Source organism: Petaurus breviceps, unplaced genomic scaffold, assembly GCF_028583685.1.
Source record: "Petaurus breviceps papuanus isolate PSGF00001 unplaced genomic scaffold, PetGlider_PUasm1.0 90195, whole genome shotgun sequence".
Taxonomy (NCBI): Eukaryota; Metazoa; Chordata; class Mammalia; order Diprotodontia; family Petauridae; genus Petaurus; species Petaurus breviceps.
The window spans coordinates 252,599-271,493 of record NW_027187192.1 but is presented as its reverse complement, the minus strand read 5'-3'; the positions used below and the strand labels follow the sequence as shown (position 1 = coordinate 271,493).

General features: G+C 50.9%; 3 protein-coding genes across 6 annotated transcripts; 2 read left to right on the top strand and 1 right to left on the bottom strand.

The window, feature by feature from the left end:
• Positions 1 to 457: 457 nt before the first annotated feature.
• MED19 (mediator complex subunit 19) lies at positions 458 to 8,930 on the bottom strand. Its single transcript, XM_069107678.1, has 5 exons — positions 8,620 to 8,930; positions 3,826 to 4,082; positions 3,634 to 3,730; positions 3,032 to 3,126; positions 458 to 878 (listed from the first exon to the last, which is right to left on the bottom strand). Exons 1-5 carry the CDS (start codon positions 8,924 to 8,926, stop codon positions 810 to 812), a joined length of 825 nt encoding a protein of 274 aa, XP_068963779.1. The 5' UTR covers positions 8,927 to 8,930; the 3' UTR covers positions 458 to 809.
• Positions 8,931 to 9,075: 145 nt separating this feature from the next.
• Positions 9,076 to 18,801, top strand: TMX2 (thioredoxin related transmembrane protein 2). 4 transcript variants are annotated; one of them, XM_069107674.1, is made up of 11 exons: positions 9,076 to 9,519; positions 13,236 to 13,296; positions 13,679 to 13,792; positions 14,040 to 14,116; positions 14,373 to 14,479; positions 14,700 to 14,765; positions 14,845 to 14,974; positions 16,190 to 17,919; positions 18,189 to 18,306; positions 18,465 to 18,569; positions 18,646 to 18,801. In XM_069107674.1, the coding sequence occupies exons 1-8, from the start codon at positions 9,331 to 9,333 to the stop codon at positions 16,334 to 16,336; spliced, it is 891 nt and encodes a 296-aa protein (XP_068963775.1). In that variant the 5' UTR covers positions 9,076 to 9,330; the 3' UTR covers positions 16,337 to 17,919; positions 18,189 to 18,306; positions 18,465 to 18,569; positions 18,646 to 18,801. The 4 variants fall into 4 exon arrangements, with proteins under 4 accessions (XP_068963775.1, XP_068963777.1, XP_068963776.1 ...); XM_069107676.1 differs by lacking the exon at positions 18,189 to 18,306; XM_069107675.1 differs by lacking the exon at positions 18,189 to 18,306 and having other exon boundaries at positions 16,190 to 18,083.
• On the top strand, positions 17,949 to 18,801 carry SELENOH (selenoprotein H). The gene is made up of 4 exons (XM_069107679.1): positions 17,949 to 18,083; positions 18,189 to 18,334; positions 18,465 to 18,569; positions 18,646 to 18,801. The coding sequence occupies exons 1-3, from the start codon at positions 17,959 to 17,961 to the stop codon at positions 18,563 to 18,565; spliced, it is 372 nt and encodes a 123-aa protein (XP_068963780.1). The 5' UTR covers positions 17,949 to 17,958; the 3' UTR covers positions 18,566 to 18,569; positions 18,646 to 18,801.
• Positions 18,802 to 18,895: the final 94 nt, after the last annotated feature.

Sequence of the window (18,895 nt, the reverse complement as noted above, 5' to 3'; positions counted from 1 at the left end):
AGGTTGAACTAGAAGATTGTTTTTGTGTCCTCCCTAGCTCTGGGACATCAGACAACCTCCTCGAATCTGTCTCTATCATCATTTGGGGGCCCAGGCTCATCATTTAATTGGGAGGAAAGATAACCTTTTCTTCAGTCCTTTGCAAGATGCCAGCTAGCAGTGCAAACGATACCCTTGCCCTCAGTTTCCCATTAGACAGTGGGAATGTGGTAGGCTTCGCAATGTCAGTGCATTGGTCACCCCTCCCGGCATCCCATATGGGGTTGCATTCCAACACTTGGGTAGCTCTTCGTAGGAAACTGACCCAATGTCGGCCCCTGTTCTCAATGAAGCTCCCTCTGGCTGCTCCCAGAAATGCGGCAAGGATCAACTCTAGTAGAACAGCAGCATCCTCAGCCCTGTCCCTCAAGGAAAGGATCTCATTGTTCCCAACACCCAAGTGTCACAACTCAACCAGTTTGGTACAATATGAATCTTTAAAAAAGAAACCAAGCCCTAATAAACCAATCCAAATCTCAAAGCAGACAAACTGTACAAAAAGACATGGAGAGAAGGCTCCTTGGGAAGGGAAAAGTGGCTCCACTGGGACAGCTGACTGGGCTGTGCTTTACAAAGGCACTGCCCTTCTCACCCCAAGTGAATCCACCTCACTTGCCCCCAGCCAGAACTGGCCTGGCCTGCATTTTCCCCCAATCACAGGGGAATGCTCCAAGGGCAGTATGTCCTCTAGCCTCCAAGGCTGCTTCTGTTGGCAAGTTCAGTGTAGGAGAAAAGATCTCCCCTGGCCTGTGTGTCGTCCAACGGTCTTGTTAACGCAGGCTACTGCTGCTGCTGGCCTGGGAGCTGCCCATACCGGGGTGCTCTGGACTGTGTCGGTTCTGGGGAAAAAACAAAAGCAAATGGAGGGAAACCATTTTGATTCTAGGGAGCTCACCACAGGTAGTGAACTATACAACCTGTCTTGTCCTACCTTATAGAAGTAGGCAAAAGGCTAAATAGAGACATGGTGGGGTAGAGTGGAATAAGGCCTGGCCTGGGAATCAGCAAAGCTGCGTCTATGTCTCACTCAGCTTGGCCACTCACTAGCTCGTGTAATCCTGTGGCCTCACCTCACCTCTAAGCCTCACTTCACCTCACAAGCACACGGGCCTACTATGTTTCAGGTGTCTGCTAGATGCTGGAAATATAAACACAGAAAGAAAAGCTCTGCCCTCAAGGAGCTTCCATTCTACCAGGAATGGGAAGAAATACAACAGGATTGGAAGATGGAGACAGCACTAACAGCTGATGAGAAGGAGCTTCCTGGAGGAGGTGGTACCTAAGTTAAGCCTTGAAGGAAACTAAAGATTCTCAAAGCTGGGGGTGGGAAGGAGCTGATTCTAGGCGTGGCCAGACTGGGCAAAGGCACCACAGTCAGAAAGAAATGCTGAGTTTGGGAAACTGCAAGGCCAATTAGACTCAAAAGTAGACTGTGTGAAGGGGAATGCCAGGAAATAAAGCTGCAAAGGTAGGCCGCCACCAGACTGTCAAGGCCCATCGATGCCAAGCTGAGAAGTTTGTCTTATCTCAGGAAATATACTGAAGAAGGTTTCTGGTCAAGGAATTCGATGTGTGATATGGACCTGCCTGTGAATTAAAACTATCATGGCAGCTGAGGAAGATGGTGAAGAGAGGAGAGAAGCTGGGAAAGCAGTCATTTGAGACAAGAGGCAATGGGGTCCTGCACTCAGGTCGTGACCATATGAGTAGAGAGAAGGGATGGATGGGAGAGATGTGGAGGCGACCTGAAGATTTCTGGATGTGAGGGCGGAGAAGGTAGAGCCAAGAAGAACAGACCGGGCGGCTACAAGCATGGTAGAGCCAGCACCAGCAAACAGAGCAGAGTGCACAAGCAAGGAAGATGACTGAGCTGCTGAGCTGGAGGTGCTGATGGGACATCCAGGCAGAGATGGCGGGCCTGGGGCTCAAGAGACACATTACGGCTGGACATGTGGATTTCCCTCAGGATGCTCACTGAACCCAAGGCAGCTGAAGAGATCACTGACAAAGAGGATGGAAAGAGAAAAGGGGCCTTTGAGGTGCAGTGGGGCATGCATGGTCCAGCAAAAGAGGCTGAGAAGGACTAGCTAAGCAGGTAGAAGGAAAACCAGGAGAGAGCAATGGCAGGAAAACCCACAGGGGAGAGAATATCAAGGAAGAGGGAACAGCCGAGTGTTGAAAGCCGCAGAGTGGTCAAGGACATGGACTGGGTGGAGGCCATCAGAGAGATAACTGGTAACCTAGAAGAGAGCTGCTTTAATTGAGTGGTGGCATCAGAAGGATTGGGAAGTGAGTGGGAGGAAGTCAAGCCTGAATGAAGATGACCTTTTCTAGGTATTTGGTTGTGAAAGGGAAGAGAGATACAGGCTGAGCCAATCAAGTGAAGGTTTTCTAAGGCTGAGGAAGACCTGGGCCTATTTCTGGGAAACAGAGGAACAGCAAGGAGACACTGAAGATGAGGAAGAGAGACAGAAGGTAACTGAAGGAATGAAGCTCCCAGGAGAGATCCGTGATGGGTTCAGGACACAAGGAGGGGGCAGCCTTGGCAAAGAGAAGGTCTGTCTCTGGTGGAGACTAGAGCAAAGGAAGAGGCGGCGGACTGTAGTAGGGCTCTGAGGTAGCAAAGAAGGAGCTCAGGACAGACTGCCTTTGCTTTCTCAGTAAAGGAGGACACAAAGTCTTCTGCTGAGAGTGAGTGGGGAAGGAGGAGTTACAGGAGACTTGAGAGACGAGGTCTGCAGCAGTCGCTGGAGGGAGTTTCCTCAACTGTAAAATGGGTACAATCAATAATACTTGTAATACTTGGGTGCCAGGGCTGTTGTGAGAAAGGCGTTTGGTAACCCTTAAAGCCCTACACAATGTGACTGGCCTACGATCCCATGGGGTTCCGTCCGCAAGTCCACCACCTGAGGGAAAGGGCTTGGATTCGCCTTAAGATAAAAACAAGATACACAGGAGCTCACTGGGTCACAGGAAGAGACCACTATCCTACCTTCTTCTTCTTCTTTTCTTTCTTCTTCCTTTTCCGCTCAGGATCTTCTTCCTTTTTCTTTTTCTTTTTCTTGTGATCCGAATCGGATGGAGTTTCTATAGGAGACAGTATCACCTGTAGAGTTCCTACTGCTTATGAACTCAAAAGCCAACATGAAAACTGAGTCAAGGACAACTGTTATTTTCCAAGTGGCTTGAAAGGGGGTCTCAGGCTCTACCAGGGACTCAGTGTCAAGTCCCCCCCAGGGTACTGGTTCTTCCTGAAGTATAAAAGTGGGACTCAGCAGGAGCTTTGTGTTAAGAGAATGGCCAGCGTGGTACAGTGAAAAAAGCCCTAGACTTGGAATCAGGAAACCTGGGTTCAAATCCCAGCTCAGAGACGTCCTAGCTGTGTGGCCTTGGGCAAGTCACTTCCCTTCTCTGGGCCTGTTTCCTCAGCTATAAAATGGGGATTACAATCCTTGCCCTAGCTACCTTCCAGGGATTCTGTGAGGACAGTGCTGGAGGAATGTGAGTGCCTACTGTTTTCAGACTGCCTGAGGGCAGCCAGAAGCAGATGCAGAAGATGAGAAAGCTTTCTGGTCTTCAGGGTCAGCTTCTTACCTGGGGGAACAGGGTCCTGGGTACGACTCTGTTTGTGCTTGTGCTTATTCTTCTTCTTGGGGGGCTGGATGTGCATCAGTCGACACTGCTCTGGCAGCTGGAAGAAGGGCCCAGAGGTGCCATGAGTAGAGGTGGAGGCTGTGGCCTCCACGCCCAGTCCCCCTCCCCTTGGCCCAAGGCAGCGGCACTCACCGGGCCGGCATGCAGGCGGAAGCCAGCCAACATGGTGCCCGTGATGGGGTTGAAAGAGCCCCCAAGGATGGGAGGCTTCTCGATGAGAGAACGGAGGCCGCTGTTGTCATGGGAGCCAGGGAGGTCGATCATCCCCGGAAGGTCTGGCAGAAAATTACTCAGCTTCTCCTTCACCTTCTTCCCACAGAATTTATTGTAGGCATGTTCCAGGTTGTAGTGTGTGATCAGATTGGTGCTGCCTGTCAGTTCTGTGCTGCCTGCAGAGAAAGGGGAAGGGAAGAGGATTCAGGGCTTGCTGCTGCCAGGCAGCTCACTGCTCCCTTGTTTGCTTCCTTAAGAGAAACAGAAAACACTGAACTCGCCCAGAGACCAAGAACATCAAGCATCAGAATGAGATTAGAAATGAGTGCTCGCTCCATCACCAACTAGGGCCATGTGAACTAACATGAAGTCACGTGCCCCTCTTTGCCTCAGTTTCTTCAATAAATAAGGCTTAGACTAGGCCAGGGGCCGAGAACCTGCAGCTTCCAGGCCACATGTGGTCCTCTAGGTTTCCTCTTATTAAGGGGATTTGTTCTGTGAAGTTTGGATTCAAAGGGCCACACCTGAGGACCTAGGGTGCCATATCTGACCTTGAGGCTGCAGGTTCCCCACTCCTGGACTAGGCAAACTCTTCTGTCCTAACTCTCAAATGATACAATCCTAAATATGGCAGACATTTAAAAAAAACATAAAAATGCCTTTATATTCATGGGAACTTCCAACTAGTTCCATGTTATGGCCTGATTCCAGTGGGGGCAGGAAGAAAGGAGGGACAGATGGAAAGACACACGAGAAGAAATCGATAAGAGAGCTGGACAGATGGGGAATGGGGAAAAGACAGGAAGGCTGAATCTCCAATAGTCCGGGGATTGCACGCAGCTCCCCCTGGGCTGTGACCTTCAATGTTAACAACACGGAAACGTCCACTCTCCCACTAACCATTCTGTGCAGCTCTTTATTCTAATTGAGAAACCTCTAGAATAACCTCTATTCTGAATGTACTAAGGACAACCCACTAAAACAAGTAAGGTTTTCTGAACAGTTAGCTGCACTTAGCAATGGGATATGGACTCAAGGTTCTCTAGATTTACTTCCTGAGGAACTTTCAGCTTCTTATTCACTGACCAAGAAACAACAAATGCCTTCACCTAGTTAGCTGTCCCTCAGTTTGCGGTGGGAATGCCTGACTTCTAATTTATTGCCTGCTTGTTATCACTCAGCACCAGGTGCTCTTGTGTTATAAAAAGATCACTGCATCATGGTTTTCTGGTCTTTGCAGTCACCGATGCAGGTTCTGACCTTAAGTCACAGCCCCTGGAAAGGCTGGGGGGGAGGGGGGGCTATGCAAGTTATGAAGGGCTTTAAAACACAGAGGTTCTGACATTTCATCCTAGAGGTAACAGAAATACTGGCTATCACTGAGTGGGGGTGACATGGTTAGCCCTGTGCTTTAGGAAGCTCACTTTCTGACACCTGAGTAGAATGTGGTCTGTAGTGGGTTGACATGTGGCAGACAGACCCACCAACAGCTACTGTAGTAGGCCAGGGCTGGGATGATAAGGGCGTGAATCAGGAGGGTGACAGGAGAGGTATTATGAAGGGAATTCTGACAGGCCTGGCAACTGACTGGATAGATGGAGTGAGAGAGAGTGAGAAGTCCAGGATGATACCTGGGTTATGAGCCAGGGTGACTGGGAGGAAGTAGGACAAAGGAGAAGGACTGGGGGCAAAGGCCATGAATTCCATTCGAGACATGTGGAGTTTAAGAGGACAGCCAGTTCCGGGTGTCCAAAGCGCTCTTTCTACAGCGCCATCTCTGCCTGATCTCTGCGTCCACTGGGGCTAGCTTGTTAGAAGCCTGATAAAATGATACCATGAAAAAGTCTCAATTATTAGCTCTACAAGAATGGCACAGATGAATAAGGAGCACATCCACCACACAGGCCTTTCATTAGAGATTATTAAGTTAGTTTACAGGCATCATTTATTCCCAATCCCTCTTGGTAGTTTTCTCCCTCCTTTTAAGGCCAAACAATGTCATGGTCCTCACCTGTTGTCTCTAATTCTTAAAATTCACAGGGCAATTCTTTGTGGTCAGTGCTACATATTGACTTGGGTTCTTTCAAAGCTCTTGGGTGACCTCTTAATCACCTAACAGTGGAACACGCCACCGGAAACACTGTATGCTGAATAACAGCCCTTCCTCAGGCATACTTGGGGGCAGCTGGGAGGCAAAATGGATAGAGTGCTGGGTTTGGAATCAGGAAGACTCCTCTTCCTGAGTTCAAATTAGCCCTCAGCCACTTAACACAACAGCTCTATGACCCTGGGTATGTCACTTAACCTTGTTTGCCTCAGTTGCTCATCTATAAAATGAGCTGGAGAAGGAAATGGCAAAACACAAAGAATAGGACGTGGCTGAAAAATGATTCAGCAGCAACCAAGGGATACTTGAAAATGGATCACTGTTCAGGCATGGGTTAGCCAACATGGCCTCTGAGTCCCTTCTCTGAGATAGTATGAAATCCGCCTTGACTTTTCTGAAGCTCTTGATATTGGTGTAACCTTCAGGATCCTCCTCTTGGCCTCTGGACTGCTACATAACCCTAGTCCTCTTCCTATTTCTCTGCTCAATCTTTTTGATGGTCCTCTATTCACGTACTCAGTGTGATTCATGGGATTCACATCACAGGGTTCAGGTTCAGGCCCTCTCCTCTTCACTTTTTTCCTTGGTAATCTCATCCATCCATTCTCTTGCTTCCAGTATTGCCTCTGAGGAGGATGGGCACACCTTCATCTCCAATCCTCATTTCTTTTTCAAACTCCAATTCTATACCTCCAATTTCCCGTGAGAAAATTCTATTTGTTTTTTCCAGTCAACTCAAGCTCAACATTTTTTTTTCTAATTTTTAAAAATAAAAATAAGTTTTGATTGATCACAGTTGATGGTACAGTGGATAGAGTGCTGGGCCTGGAGTCAATAGTTCGAAGCCAGCTTCAGACACTTACTAGCTGTGTGACCCTGGGCAAGTCACTTAACCTTTATCTGCTTCAGTTTTGTCAACTGTAATATGAGGGTAAGAACAGCATCTCCCCCAGAGTTATTGGTAAGATCAAATGGGATAATAATTATTTTTAAAAAGGGCTTAGAATAGTACCTGCCATATAGTAGGCACTATATAAATGTTAATTCCATTTCCTTCCCTTTTAAATGTCACCATTATTTTCCTTCCTCCCCCAGTTAACAAAGAGCATTTTTTAAAGGAAAAGAAAAAGAATTTAAGAATAAGAGGAAAAAAATGTACACAATCGATCAATAAATTAAAAAGTCTGAAAATATGTACAGTCTACATCTGTGGACCTCCACAAAGGGAGGGGGGCAGGGTCTTTTTCCCATCTCTTCTTCCACGCCTGTTCTCGATGACTTTGCACCATCACTTTCGATTTTTTTGGTCTCAGTGCTTTCTGTCTGCATTGCTGAGGTGACTGTGTGTGCATTTGTTTCCTTGGTTCTGCTTGCTTCAGTAGGCACTAGTTCGTTTAGATCTTTCCATGCTTCTCTGTTTTTATCTTATTCATAACTTCTTATATCACAGTAATAGTCTACTAATTGTGGTACATTCCTGTGCCATGTTCTATGCAGGCATTTCCTCAATCAATGGGCATCTATTTGTTTCCAGTTCTTTACTATCACAAAAATGAGAAACATTTTGGTATTATATACGGGCCTTTCTTCCTTTCCATAGCCCTACACCTGGTAACAGAGTCTCTGGGTCATACAGTCCCTCCATCCGAAAGGCTTAGCTGTGCTGACCTGCAGCTCCCCCAACAATGCACTAGCGGGCTACCTTGGTCATCTTGGCCAGTTCGCGGGCAGAAGGTGTGCACTGTTTCCTGGGGTTGTTCACACTTAAAATGCTTCTGAAAACTGGTCGTATTCTTTTACCGCTTCTCTGCCGGGGAACAGCCCGCGCTGTTTTATTTATCTGGTAATATCTTGGCAAACTCAACGTCTCTAAAACAGAATTCCTCACCCTCCCCCTGAAACATCACTCTAAACGACCACGGAGCAGTCCAGTCCAGGGTTTAGATTTGGGGAGTGAATTCCACGCTTCCTAGAGCCCCAGGCGCTCCCCACAGGCCCGAGGCTCAGTTGAGGCCCGGCCCGTAACCATCCCCTCCAGCGGCTCCGGAGGCTCCCGGCGCGCGTGGGAGAACCTCCTGCCCAGGCCAGGCTCGGTCTGGGGCGAGGCCGGGCCCTGCAGCCTTCCTGACCCGCGGTCCGCGTGCCCGCTGCGGTCAGCTCTGCCCCGGAGACCTGGGCCGGGATGTGGGGGGCTCGCTCGGGAGGCTCCGGAGAACGTCCGGGGCTGCACCTTACAAAGACACGACCTGGCAGGGTAGGGGCTACTAAGTCCATTTTGCAGACACTGAGGCAGCAAAGGCTGAGTGACGCGCAAGATCTGAGCTCCGCGCCGGGGCAGGGGCGCCGGCAAAAAAAAAAAAAAAGTCCTAAGGAAGTTTAGAACCCAGGGCCTCCAGACTCCACGAGCCGGCCGAGCCTCAAGCCCGCTCATTGGCTGGCCGCTTCCTCGGTCCCACCCCCCTCGGCTCTCTGCCTTCCAGAAATACCCACACGTCCCCGCCCCCTTTGGCCCATTATTTGTCGCTTCCGCTCATTGGCCCACGGCCCCAACCTTCACGCCCTCCCTAGGAGCTGATTGGCTGGTTTCCAAGAGCATCCGTACTCACCTGGGAGCTCCCGCATCAGGTAGAAGGGCCCGCACCCAGCTGCGGCCTTGTCAGCTCCAGGAGGAGCTGGGGCCGCGGCGGGCGGCGGGACCGTTCCGGGGCCTCCACCCGGGGGAGGAGGCGGCGGAGGGGGAGGCTTCCCCGGCCCAAAGCCCAGCGCGGCTGGTGGCGGCGGCGGCGGCTCAGTCTGGGCACCGAAAAGCGCTGTGAAGTTTTCCATCGCGTCGACCGCTCTGCCGCCGCCGCCGCTGCTGCTACCGCTGCTGCCTCCGCCCACTCGGAGTCTGGCACCGCCGCGGCCTCTCATTGGGCAATACTGTCGCGCAGCACCGCCCTCCTCTTCCTAGAGCCTCTATTTATTGGATGCGTCTTGCTCCACTGGCCGAAGAACTTCCGTCGCTCGAAGATGACATAGAAGGAAGTGTAGCTCGGTGACCAGAGACCGCCTATCTCCCCGCCTACCGCGTTCACAGCATCCAATCACATAGGGAAACCGTGAGAGGCCAGCCTTTCAGAAAGGCCGTTCTTTCAGCCTCGTCTAATCATAATTCAGCTCCTGGCGCAGGTTGCGGAGCGACAGAGGCACGACCCAATTGGGAGGCCCGGATGGCCGGAGGTCGAGGAATCCGTTCGGCGTCCGGCCGGTACTTTGGCTGAGCTGCTTGCAACGGCGACGGCGGCGACGGCGGCCGCTGCTTCTGGGGAGGGAAGATGGCGGTGCTGGCTCCGCTGCTGGCACTGCTGTACTCGGTGCCGCGGCTCTCGCGGTGGCTGGCCAAGCCGTACTACCTGCTCTCGGCGCTCTTGTCGGCCGCCTTCCTGCTCGTGAGGAAGCTGCCTCCGGTCTGCCTCGGTCTCCCCACGCAGCGCGAGGACGGCAACCCCTGCGACTTTGACTGGGTGAGCGGAGGAGCTGGTCCCGGGGTCGGCGAAGGGCCGGGGGGGGGGGGGGGGGGGATCCCCGTCCCGCCGGTGACCTTGGCGGCCCGCGCCATCGCGCCAGGACGAGGCTTCCTCGCGGGCCCAAGCTGGGGGATCAGGCCCTCAGGGAGCTTTGGGGGAGAGGTGATGGTCCGGGCGGAACCGAAGGCCTGTGCCTCCTGTGCTCAGTCATGCAGCTTCTCACTCCCCCCCTCCCACCAGCTCTCGTGAAAAAAGATCCCAGAAACCTCCCTTCCTGACATTCCCCCTTGTCCTGCCAGGACTCTGGGAGGGCCGCTGGTAATTCATTATCGTTGGCCTTTGAGTTGCTGTGTCTTTTCCCAGGTCATTGATCTCGACCCCAAAGCCTTTGGTCTTTTCACCAAACCAGTTGGGCTGTGTCCTTGGAACGCGCCCCCCGCCCTCTTCAGCCAGCGCTAGACTCTTCGCCCCTAACTACAGTCTAACGAACCTTAACGATTGGAGGGAGCCTGGAGATTCATCTAGGCCCATCTCTCATTCACAGCTGGGGAAACTGAGGCACAAGGAGGGAAGCAACTTGACAAATGTCAGAAAGTTAGCAAATAGTGAAGATGGAATGCAGGCCTGGAGTCTTGGACTGCTGAGTCCAGAGCTCTTCCTAGTCAATCGCGTTGTATTAAGTGCCTGTTGTGTGCACAGCACATCCCATCCTAAAGGAGACAGAGATTAATAAGGGCTTCTAATAGGTGAATCCTTGATGCAATAATGATAAATTAGAACACTCACCTTTGTGCCATTTCTGTTACAAAGCTTTCCTCAACCTTCGTGTGAGACCACAAAGGTGAATAAGGGTTCTTGCACTCCTGGGAATACATGACATTCCTCCTCTCCACCTTTTGTCTCGGCTCCCATGGCCTGATCATCCTAGTTCTTTATCATCCTCTTGAAGTATTGCCATGACTTCCTGGAAGGTTTTTCTGCATCCATCCTTCTTTCTCCAGTATGTCCTTTATACCACTGTATAATGTATTTGCCCAGAGATTGAGTTATGTTATGCCAGCTGAAAAAAAACCTTCCCTTTTGCCCTTTCTTTAAATTAAATTTTGTTTTTCAGTCAACAGAAATGTATCTTTCTTTCAACTTCAATCCCCTGTTCCATATCCCACCTCCACGAGGAAGAAAAAGAAAACAGCCTGTGTTACAAACGTGTAGTCACGCAAAACAATCCCACGTTGACCATGACCAAATAAATTGTCTCATTCTTCACTCTGAGTGTCCCCTCTGTCAGGATGTGGCAGCGTGTTTCATCAAGAATTCTCTGCAGTTGTGCTTGGTCACTGCATTGATCAGAATCCCTAAGTCTTTTGAAGCTGTTTCTCTTTCCAGTGTTGCTATTATTGATAATTGTCTCCTGGTTCTGCTGACTTCTTTCTTCATCAGTTCATGCAGGTCTTCTTAGGTTTCTCTGAAACTGTCACCATCATCATTCGCACACTAGCATTCTGTCACATTGATGTAGCATCATTTGTTCAGCCATTCTCCAGTTGAGGGACACCTCTTAAGCTGCAACTTCTTTGCTATGGCAAAGAGAGCTGCTATAAATATTTTTTTAGGTGTGGATCCTTTTCCTCTTCCCTCCCATTGAGACACAGTAGTGATATTGCTAAGTCAAAATGTATATATGAACAGTTTAATAGTTCTATGGACATAGTTCCAAATGACTTTCCAGGATGGCTGGACCAGTTCATAGTTCCCTCAACCCGTGCATTTTGCCTTTTTTCCCTACAGGCCTACAGTATTTGTTATTTTGAGGGGCCACTTTTGTCAATCTGATGACTGAGGTAGAACCTTTGAGTTGTTGTAATTTTCATTTCTCTAATAGTGGTTTGGAGCATTTCTTTCATACAACTATTGCTAGCTGAACGATAGCATGGATTCATTCCTTCATCTGAACAGGCCGGTTCCAGTCCTTTGACCATTTGGTGTTTGAGGAATGACTCTTATTCTTATAGATTTGAATCTGTTCTCTCCATAACTAAGAAATGAGACCTTTATCAGTCTATTGCTTTTTCGAGTTCCAGTCCATGGTATTACCCTGCTGTTATAGCTGCTATATGACTCCCCATCCAGGTACACTTTGCTCCAACCAAACTAGACCTTTGCCTCTCACTCCCTGTCATCCCTACAGCATATACTGCTTTGTTCTCCTTATTGGGGTGTTCTCCCTCCCCCCTCTGCTCTTTGAATTCCTACTTGTTTAAAATGCAACTTTGATGCTTTCTCTTCCAGGAAGCCTTCTCAGAAGGCTCTCTCCCTGTCCTTACCCTCCTCACCCCCATCGCCCCATAATTCAGGCAGTATTCTGTTTTGTACTTGGGAACTTAATGTCAGTGTGACTTTGGGCAAGTCATTTCACCACTCCTGGATTTAGTTTCCTTTCCTTCCCTAGACTTTACTTCCCATGACCCACAAAGCACTTTGAGTTAGTTAAACTTTGTGAGCTCCTCCACCCCTCCAGGGCCCATCACAATGCTTTGTTCATAGCCACTTAATGAATGTTTGTTTCTGCTCTAAACCATTCAAGATATTTACACCTCTGAAGCTGTGGCCTTCTACAGACCGCATGCAGAGGTGAAATGTCTTCCCTATTTGTAAAATGAGGAGAGTCCACTCTATGTCTAATAGGTGCCGTTGTCCCACACTGCCTTCCCTGTACCCCTTCTTTCTTCCTGGTCTCTTTTCCTTCCTGCTCTCTCTTGTTCTGTCTGATCTCAGACTTGATCTCCAACTCTGGTGCCCTGTTAGACCTTGAGCTCCTTGGGGACAGAGACTGCCTTTTGCCTGGCACATGGTAGGCACATAAGAAATGGACATCTCTCGTTTCTGCTTCAAGCACTGAGACTCGCTCGCCCTGTTCATCACCCCTGCCCTTCACTGCTGATGGAAAACCGGGGCAGAAAATCCAGATTCCAGATACGTGGAATTCATGCCTTCTTTCTGTTATTCATGTTGGTTTGGGTTCATTTGCTTACCTCTGTATTACATTGGGATTGAAGCAGGCTGAATGACTGTTCTGCTGTTGACAGGGATATTCCTAAAAGAGACAAGATAATAAAGTTGCCCTGGGCAAATTCTTATTCCTAAGGCTAGAATAATTTGCTTACCTGTAATGAAATATGATTGTGTTTTAGTACAAAGTACGTTTTTCCAAATTCATCCTGAATGGACTGTCAGCAGTTTAGTGATCACTGATGTTCACCTTGCTCAGAGAGCTGTTTCCAGCTGGTAGCTTTTTGCTAGGTTAAAGGCCTCCATATGGACGGAGAATATTTACATTTGTTTGGTGAGGAGATGGAGTTGACTCCGGGTTCATGGGCATGGATAGTTTCACAGTTTTCCTGTGCTTTGAGACAGATTAATCTGTAAACATAATGATCCCTCACCATCCCACACCCAAGGGGATTTATAGCACCAAACAGTGATAAGCTATGTATTAGCGTCAGGAAAAGGTACTGCTTTTCTTTCCATACTTCAGAGAATCACTGCATATCATTATACAGGGGAGAAAGATATTTTGGTTTAAATATATATGTACTTAATGGAATGTCACAGTACTGCATGGTATTGGTTTTCCTCCTGTTGTCCCCTTCAGTTTGGATCTCTTGGTTTGCTGCCTTGGTTTTTCATGTGCTGGCACTGTGATTCTCTTACAGAGGGAGGTGGAGATACTCATGTTCCTCAGTGCCATTGTAATGATGAAGAACCGAAGGTCCAGTGAGTGTGCCCCCTGCCCCCGCCCCTCACCCTTCCTGAGAAGCCTGGGGGGGGGGTGGTCATTCGCCTGTCTCCCCATCTTTCAGTGGGGACATTAATAGCTGAAGTGCCTGCCTCGGGAGTGGCTGGGGAAGATCCAGTGATTTTACTGTGGGTTAAAAGCCCCTCCAACTGTGACTCTGCCCATCTTAGCTCTTGTTGTCATTCCGTTTGCTTTTCTCCATTGGAGGAGCATCGTGGGGGGGCAGAGCCAGGCTCCTTGGGCCGAGGTCCTGTGGAAGAACCTCTGTAAGCCTGGGCTAAAGCTGCCCCGGACATAGGGGCAGGGAAGGTGGTGCAGCACCATTCAGCTCCAGCCTGACCTGTGACGTCTGTGTTCCAGTCACTGTGGAGCAGCACATAGGCAACATCTTCATGTTCAGTAAAGTTGCCAATGCCATCCTCTTCTTCCGCCTGGACATCCGCATGGGGCTGCTCTACATCACTCTTTGCATAGGTGAGGATTCTGGATGTTCTAACTATGGGGAAATGGGCCGATTTGCTTTAGGTTGGGCATGGACTTGGCTGGGACCACCAGATTCCCCATTCTTTTCCTTAACTCTTTGGCACTTTCAGTTGACTCAAGCTCAACTAATAAAGGATAATGCATGGGTGATTTTTGGAGCACATGTACTGACTGTTGGGCAGGGACGGAAGATCACCATGGGAGATCTAGTTTTTTTATGCTCTATTTCTGTGTTTAGTGTTCCTGATGACTTGCAAACCTCCCCTCTACATGGGTCCTGAGTACATCAAGTACTTTAATGACAAGACAATTGATGTGAGTTGTCATTTTTTCTACCCTCTGAGATCCCAGGGAAGGGGTGTGTGTTGGGGGGAAAGAAGGGAAGTTTGCAGTTCTCTTTTTGCTAGGAGGGACATCTGTATTTGGGCATGTGTTGCTGGATCAGGAATGTGTAATGTGGTTTATGTGTCTGTATGACAGAGAGGGGGAGGATCTAGGTTCTAGGGTCCGAGATTCCTCAGGGACCTATATCATGCAGCTGGGCAGATCTGACTTACCTTGTATGTGGCAGGAAGAGCTGGAACGGGACAAACGTGTCACATGGATCGTGGAGTTCTTTGCCAATTGGTCTAATGAGTGCCAGTCATTTGCTCCCATCTATGCTGACCTCTCCCTCAAGTGAGTAGCACACCAGGAGGGACAATGGAAACTGCTGCCCACTCACTGTTTTTAAGCCTTGACTGATGCATATATTACTCCATCCTTAACCCTTGAATACTGAAATATGTTGAGCATGAAAAATCAGGGCCCTTTCTTCCATTTGTTACTGTTCCTCCCTCCCTGGGGTCTGTTTCTTTATGGCTTGTTCAGTATATTAATGTTCACGTCTCCCTGTCAGGTACAACTGTACAGGGCTTAATTTTGGGAAAGTGGACGTCGGACGCTACCCTGATGTCAGTACAAGGTATGTGGTACCTTAGGCAAAGGAATGAACAGGAACATGCTTGGAGATGTACTTACATAACCCTTTACTTCCCTTTTAGGTACAAAGTGAGCACATCCCCTCTCACCAAACAGCTTCCCACCCTGATCCTGTTCCAGGGGGGAAAAGAGGTGATACGAAGACCCCAGATTGACAAGAAGGGTAGAGCTGTCTCTTGGACTTTCTCTGAGGTACTCAAAGAGGGCAGTGATAGGGATGCTGGAGGAAAGAGCCTGCTCCCTTTATGACGCTTAACTATACCAAACACTCAAGGAAGGTGGAATAAGCCTCTCTCGTTTCCCACAGCTTTCACGTAGAACAGTTTTTGAGGCTTTCTAGTACTCTCTCCTTAGGCAGTGTCCAAATACAAGGGATGCAGGGCTACCCAACACAGATTCTTGACTTCACCTATATGACAGATAAAGGGTTCAAGCAACAGTTTCTGGGTAATCATTTAATTATGCTAGCAGATAATAAAAGGGGTCAGTAGCACTCTCAAATGCCAAAGACCCTTCATGGAACCCACGCAAGGGCTTGCTGCTGTTTGTCCTTTGTTCTCAGAGAGGACCATGACATCAGGGACATGATACCATGACATGCAAGTGAATTGGATTTAAGTGAGGGAGGGCTGTACAAAGCCACCAGCCTCACTTTCTTCTCTGAAGCCATCTGGGTCCAGTGGCCAGAGATGGACCTGGACTACTGGAGATGGCCCAGGATGCTGTGGGAGACCTTGGCCTTTTCAAGCTAAGATCTTTAACTGGTCTCAGTTTGACTGAGGCAGCACCCATTCAATGATTAAGACTTCCCAGGGGTTATCTGCCCTTGGAAAAGAGTGGGTGGTCCTGAGGGTCAAGATCAACTGATTAGTTAACTGTAAGAAGAATGAATACTATGATGAGGACGCCCATTCTAAGGTGGGGCTGGGGCACTCAAGGTTGATCTCTCTCCCAGATCAAACCCTAGCCTGGGGTAATCTAGACTAAGCATCTACTTCTCACCCAGGCCTAGGTGGAATTCTGTGGGCTTTCCCACTTGGCCAGGAACCAGACTGAGAAGAAAGTTAATCCAGTCTCTTTATCTGCTATGTCCTTCAGCTGCTGACTTGACCCAGTGGAGAAAGAGATAGAAAGGGAAAAAACCCTGGCTCTCCCTAACTGGTTATTTAATAATAATTTCTCTGGTCGGCTAGGTGGTGCAGTGAATAGAGCACTGGCCTCGGAGTCAGGAGGAGAGGACCTGAGTTCAAATTCGGTCTCAGACAACACAAAAACTAGCCATGTGACCTTGGGCAAGTCACTTAACCCCAATTGCCCTGCCTTACCCCTCCAAAAAATAAAAGCAAAAAAAAAAAATTCTCATCTAATCTGAATCGGTGTTTGTATATGTGTCTCTCCTTTCCGTAGGAGAATGTGATCCGGGAGTTCAGCCTGAATGAGCTGTACCAGCGTGCCAAGAAGCAGACCAAGACCCGAGATGTGATCCCTGAGGAGCCACCTGAGTCTGCAGATCCTCACCCACAGCCCGATGAAGAAAGCAAGAAGGACAAATAGAAGCCCTGCTTCTTCCTGGTTGCCTTTTCTGGCCCTGCCCTTTTGTGACTGAGAGACTAAATAGACTGCTGCCTTTTAGTATTTCTATTTATTCCTTATTTGGAATATCCCTGGAACCGGGCCCAAGGCTGTTAGGGGAGGAATTAACATGGCATACAAAAGAATGGCCTTTGTGCCTTAGCACAGCCTCAGTTTGGTCCCACGTTTCACCTAGGGGAAAAAACCAGGTCTTTATCCTAGAAGAAGGAAGCTTCCTTCTGAATGTGAGTATTTTTCATGCTGACTGGGGGTTAATCCAGAAGTGGGTGTTTTTGCCATCCTGTGGTTTCAGGGCTCCTTCCAGAAGGCTAATAGAGAGTGCTTCAGACCAAACAGGTTTCAGGTCAGAGGCGCCACTAACAGATCTTTAGGATCCTTGGCCTTCCTTATTGCTGTTTAACATTTGGTAAAGGGTTTAAGCTTAACTTTGATTTGGATGCTAATTATAAAATCCACTTACAGCAGGTCTGCCCGAGGGGAGTGTGGAAAGGTGGAGTACAGGTTGCTTTCTGGGAGGTAGCTAATTAATTCCAACACTAGGAAACCTAGAGGATGCGGTGTCTGTGTGTAGGGGACTGAAGAAGACACAGGGCGGCAGGGTTGTTACCTTGGCATTTTTTATTGATATCCTTTTTTTTTTAATCAACTTCATTTCTTCCCCCTTTCTCCCCCAAATCAATCTGTGACCCACACCCCAATACCGAGCAAATAAAGAGAACAAGCCTAGAAAACAAAGCCGGGCCACGGCTGATGCGCTGTAGGGGGCGGGGGGGGGGGGGGGTCAGAATCGCGGGCTCTTAGGTTTGCTCACTGGCCTCGCTTCTGGTAACATCCCGGCGTGGCCCAGGCCGGCAACGGCAATGGTCTGCAGCCCCAGGGTGGCCCAGGCCGGAGGGCCGGCCAAGCCTGCCATGTAGGGCGGCCGGCAACGGCAATGACCCGCAGCCCTAGCGTGGCCCAGGCCCAGGGGCCGGCCAAGATGGCCCACCCTTCGAAGCAGGACACTAGCTGTGTGAGCCTGGGCAAGTCACCTGACCCGGCTGGCTTCAGTTTCCTCATCTGTAAAATGAGCTGGAGAGGATAGCAAAAACCCTGCGATGTGTCTGCCCCAGAGCCGCGCTCCCAGGGACGGGTCGACACTCCTGCAGACCCCCAGGAGGAGGAGCTCGCCGCGGGGTAAAGCACCCAGGCCAGGCGCTGCCTACACGCGTCTGGCGGCGCTCAAGCGTTAGCTGTAGGGGGCTGGGGGCGGGGCCTGGAAGACGGCGGAGGGCGATGTCGGCGTGACCGGGGTGCACAGACGGGCTCCTACCATTTAGAGAGGGAGGGGGGAGGAGCAGAGCTGCCCATACGCCCCGCCCCCTGGGCTTCCTTCAGAGCGATCTCTTGCCCCGGATCTCGGCAGCCGCGCGAGCATCACTAACCCGTTCCCCCGGCCCCGGGTGGTTGCGCCCGGAAGTCCCGCCCTCCGCGCGGGGGAGCGGAGCTGGAGACTGCGCACACAGCGCCGGATCGCGGAGCCGGGCCGCGCGCGCTTCAGGCTGGTAATTTCCACGTGCTTTGTCCCCCCCCCCGCCCGTGCCATGGCTCCTCGCGGGAGGAAGCGCAAGGCGGACGCGGCGGCAGACGGGGAAGCCGAGAAGCCGGAGAAAATGGCACAGGGCGGCGTTGCGGGCGCGGGAGAGGCCCGCGTGGTCATTGAGCACTGGTGCGGCGGTGGGGGGGCGGGGAGGGGCGCCGGGGGCAGGGAGCGGGGGCCGGGGAGGGCCTGGGGCCCCGCGCCGTCCGCTCACCGCTTCGGTTCTCCCCGTAGCCGCAGCTGACGCGTGTACACACGCCATGCGGAGGCGGTGAGCCAGGCGCTGCGCCTGGCCCGCCCGGAGCTGCCCGTGCTGCTGAACCCCACCAAGCCCCGCCGGAGCAGCTTCGAGGTGACGCTGCAGCGCCCCGACGGCAGCCGTGAGTGCGGCACCCCCGCCCCCACCCCGCGGGGACCTCGCGGGTGAAGCTTCCCCCCAGGGGGGAGGCCGGGCGCGGACGCGTGTCCCCGGGGGGTCGCCCCAAGGCCGGCGTCTCTCGTGTGTCCTAGGCCTCGAGCTCTGGAGCGGGATTAAAAAGGGTCCCCCCCGAAAGCTGAAGTTCCCCGAGCCCGGGCAGGTGGTGGCGGAGCTGAAGAAGCAGCTGGCCTGAGCAGGTGCGTAGGCGGGCGGGGCGCTGACGGGGCCCCCTCCCTGGGAAGCCGGGCCCCTGACCGGGCCTCTCTGTTGCAGCTGCCCGCCCCCAGTGCGTTCGGAGCGTCCATGACGGAGCGTGGCCAAACCCGCAGCCGTGCCCCTGAAGCCGTGGTTCCGTCCGCTGGGAAGGGCAGCAGGCGCTGGGCCCTGGGCCCGGGCCGTCCGGTTGTCAATAAAGGCTTTGGTGCAGAAGCCCTGGCTGGTGTGGTGCGTTTTTTTTTTTTTTTTTTTTAAGCAATCGGGGCTAAGGAACTTGTGCCGGGTTACACGGCCGGCTGTGTCTGGG

Coding starts and splice junctions, on each gene's coding strand:
- MED19 (XM_069107678.1), bottom strand. CDS start 8,926: ATGAGAGGCCGCGGCGGTGCCAGACTCCGAGTGGGCGGAGGCAGCAGC. Junction 3,731..3,825: donor TCCGCCTGCATGCCGGCCCG/GTGAGTGCCGCT, acceptor CCCTTCTTCCAG/CTGCCAGAGCAGTGTCGACT. Junction 3,127..3,633: donor CCAGGACCCTGTTCCCCCAG/GTAAGAAGCTGA, acceptor TGTCTCCTATAG/AAACTCCATCCGATTCGGAT.
- TMX2 (XM_069107676.1), top strand. CDS start 9,331: ATGGCGGTGCTGGCTCCGCTGCTGGCACTGCTGTACTCGGTGCCGCGG. Junction 13,297..13,678: donor GATGAAGAACCGAAGGTCCA/GTGAGTGTGCCC, acceptor TCTGTGTTCCAG/TCACTGTGGAGCAGCACATA. Junction 14,975..16,189: donor TCTCTTGGACTTTCTCTGAG/GTACTCAAAGAG, acceptor TCCTTTCCGTAG/GAGAATGTGATCCGGGAGTT.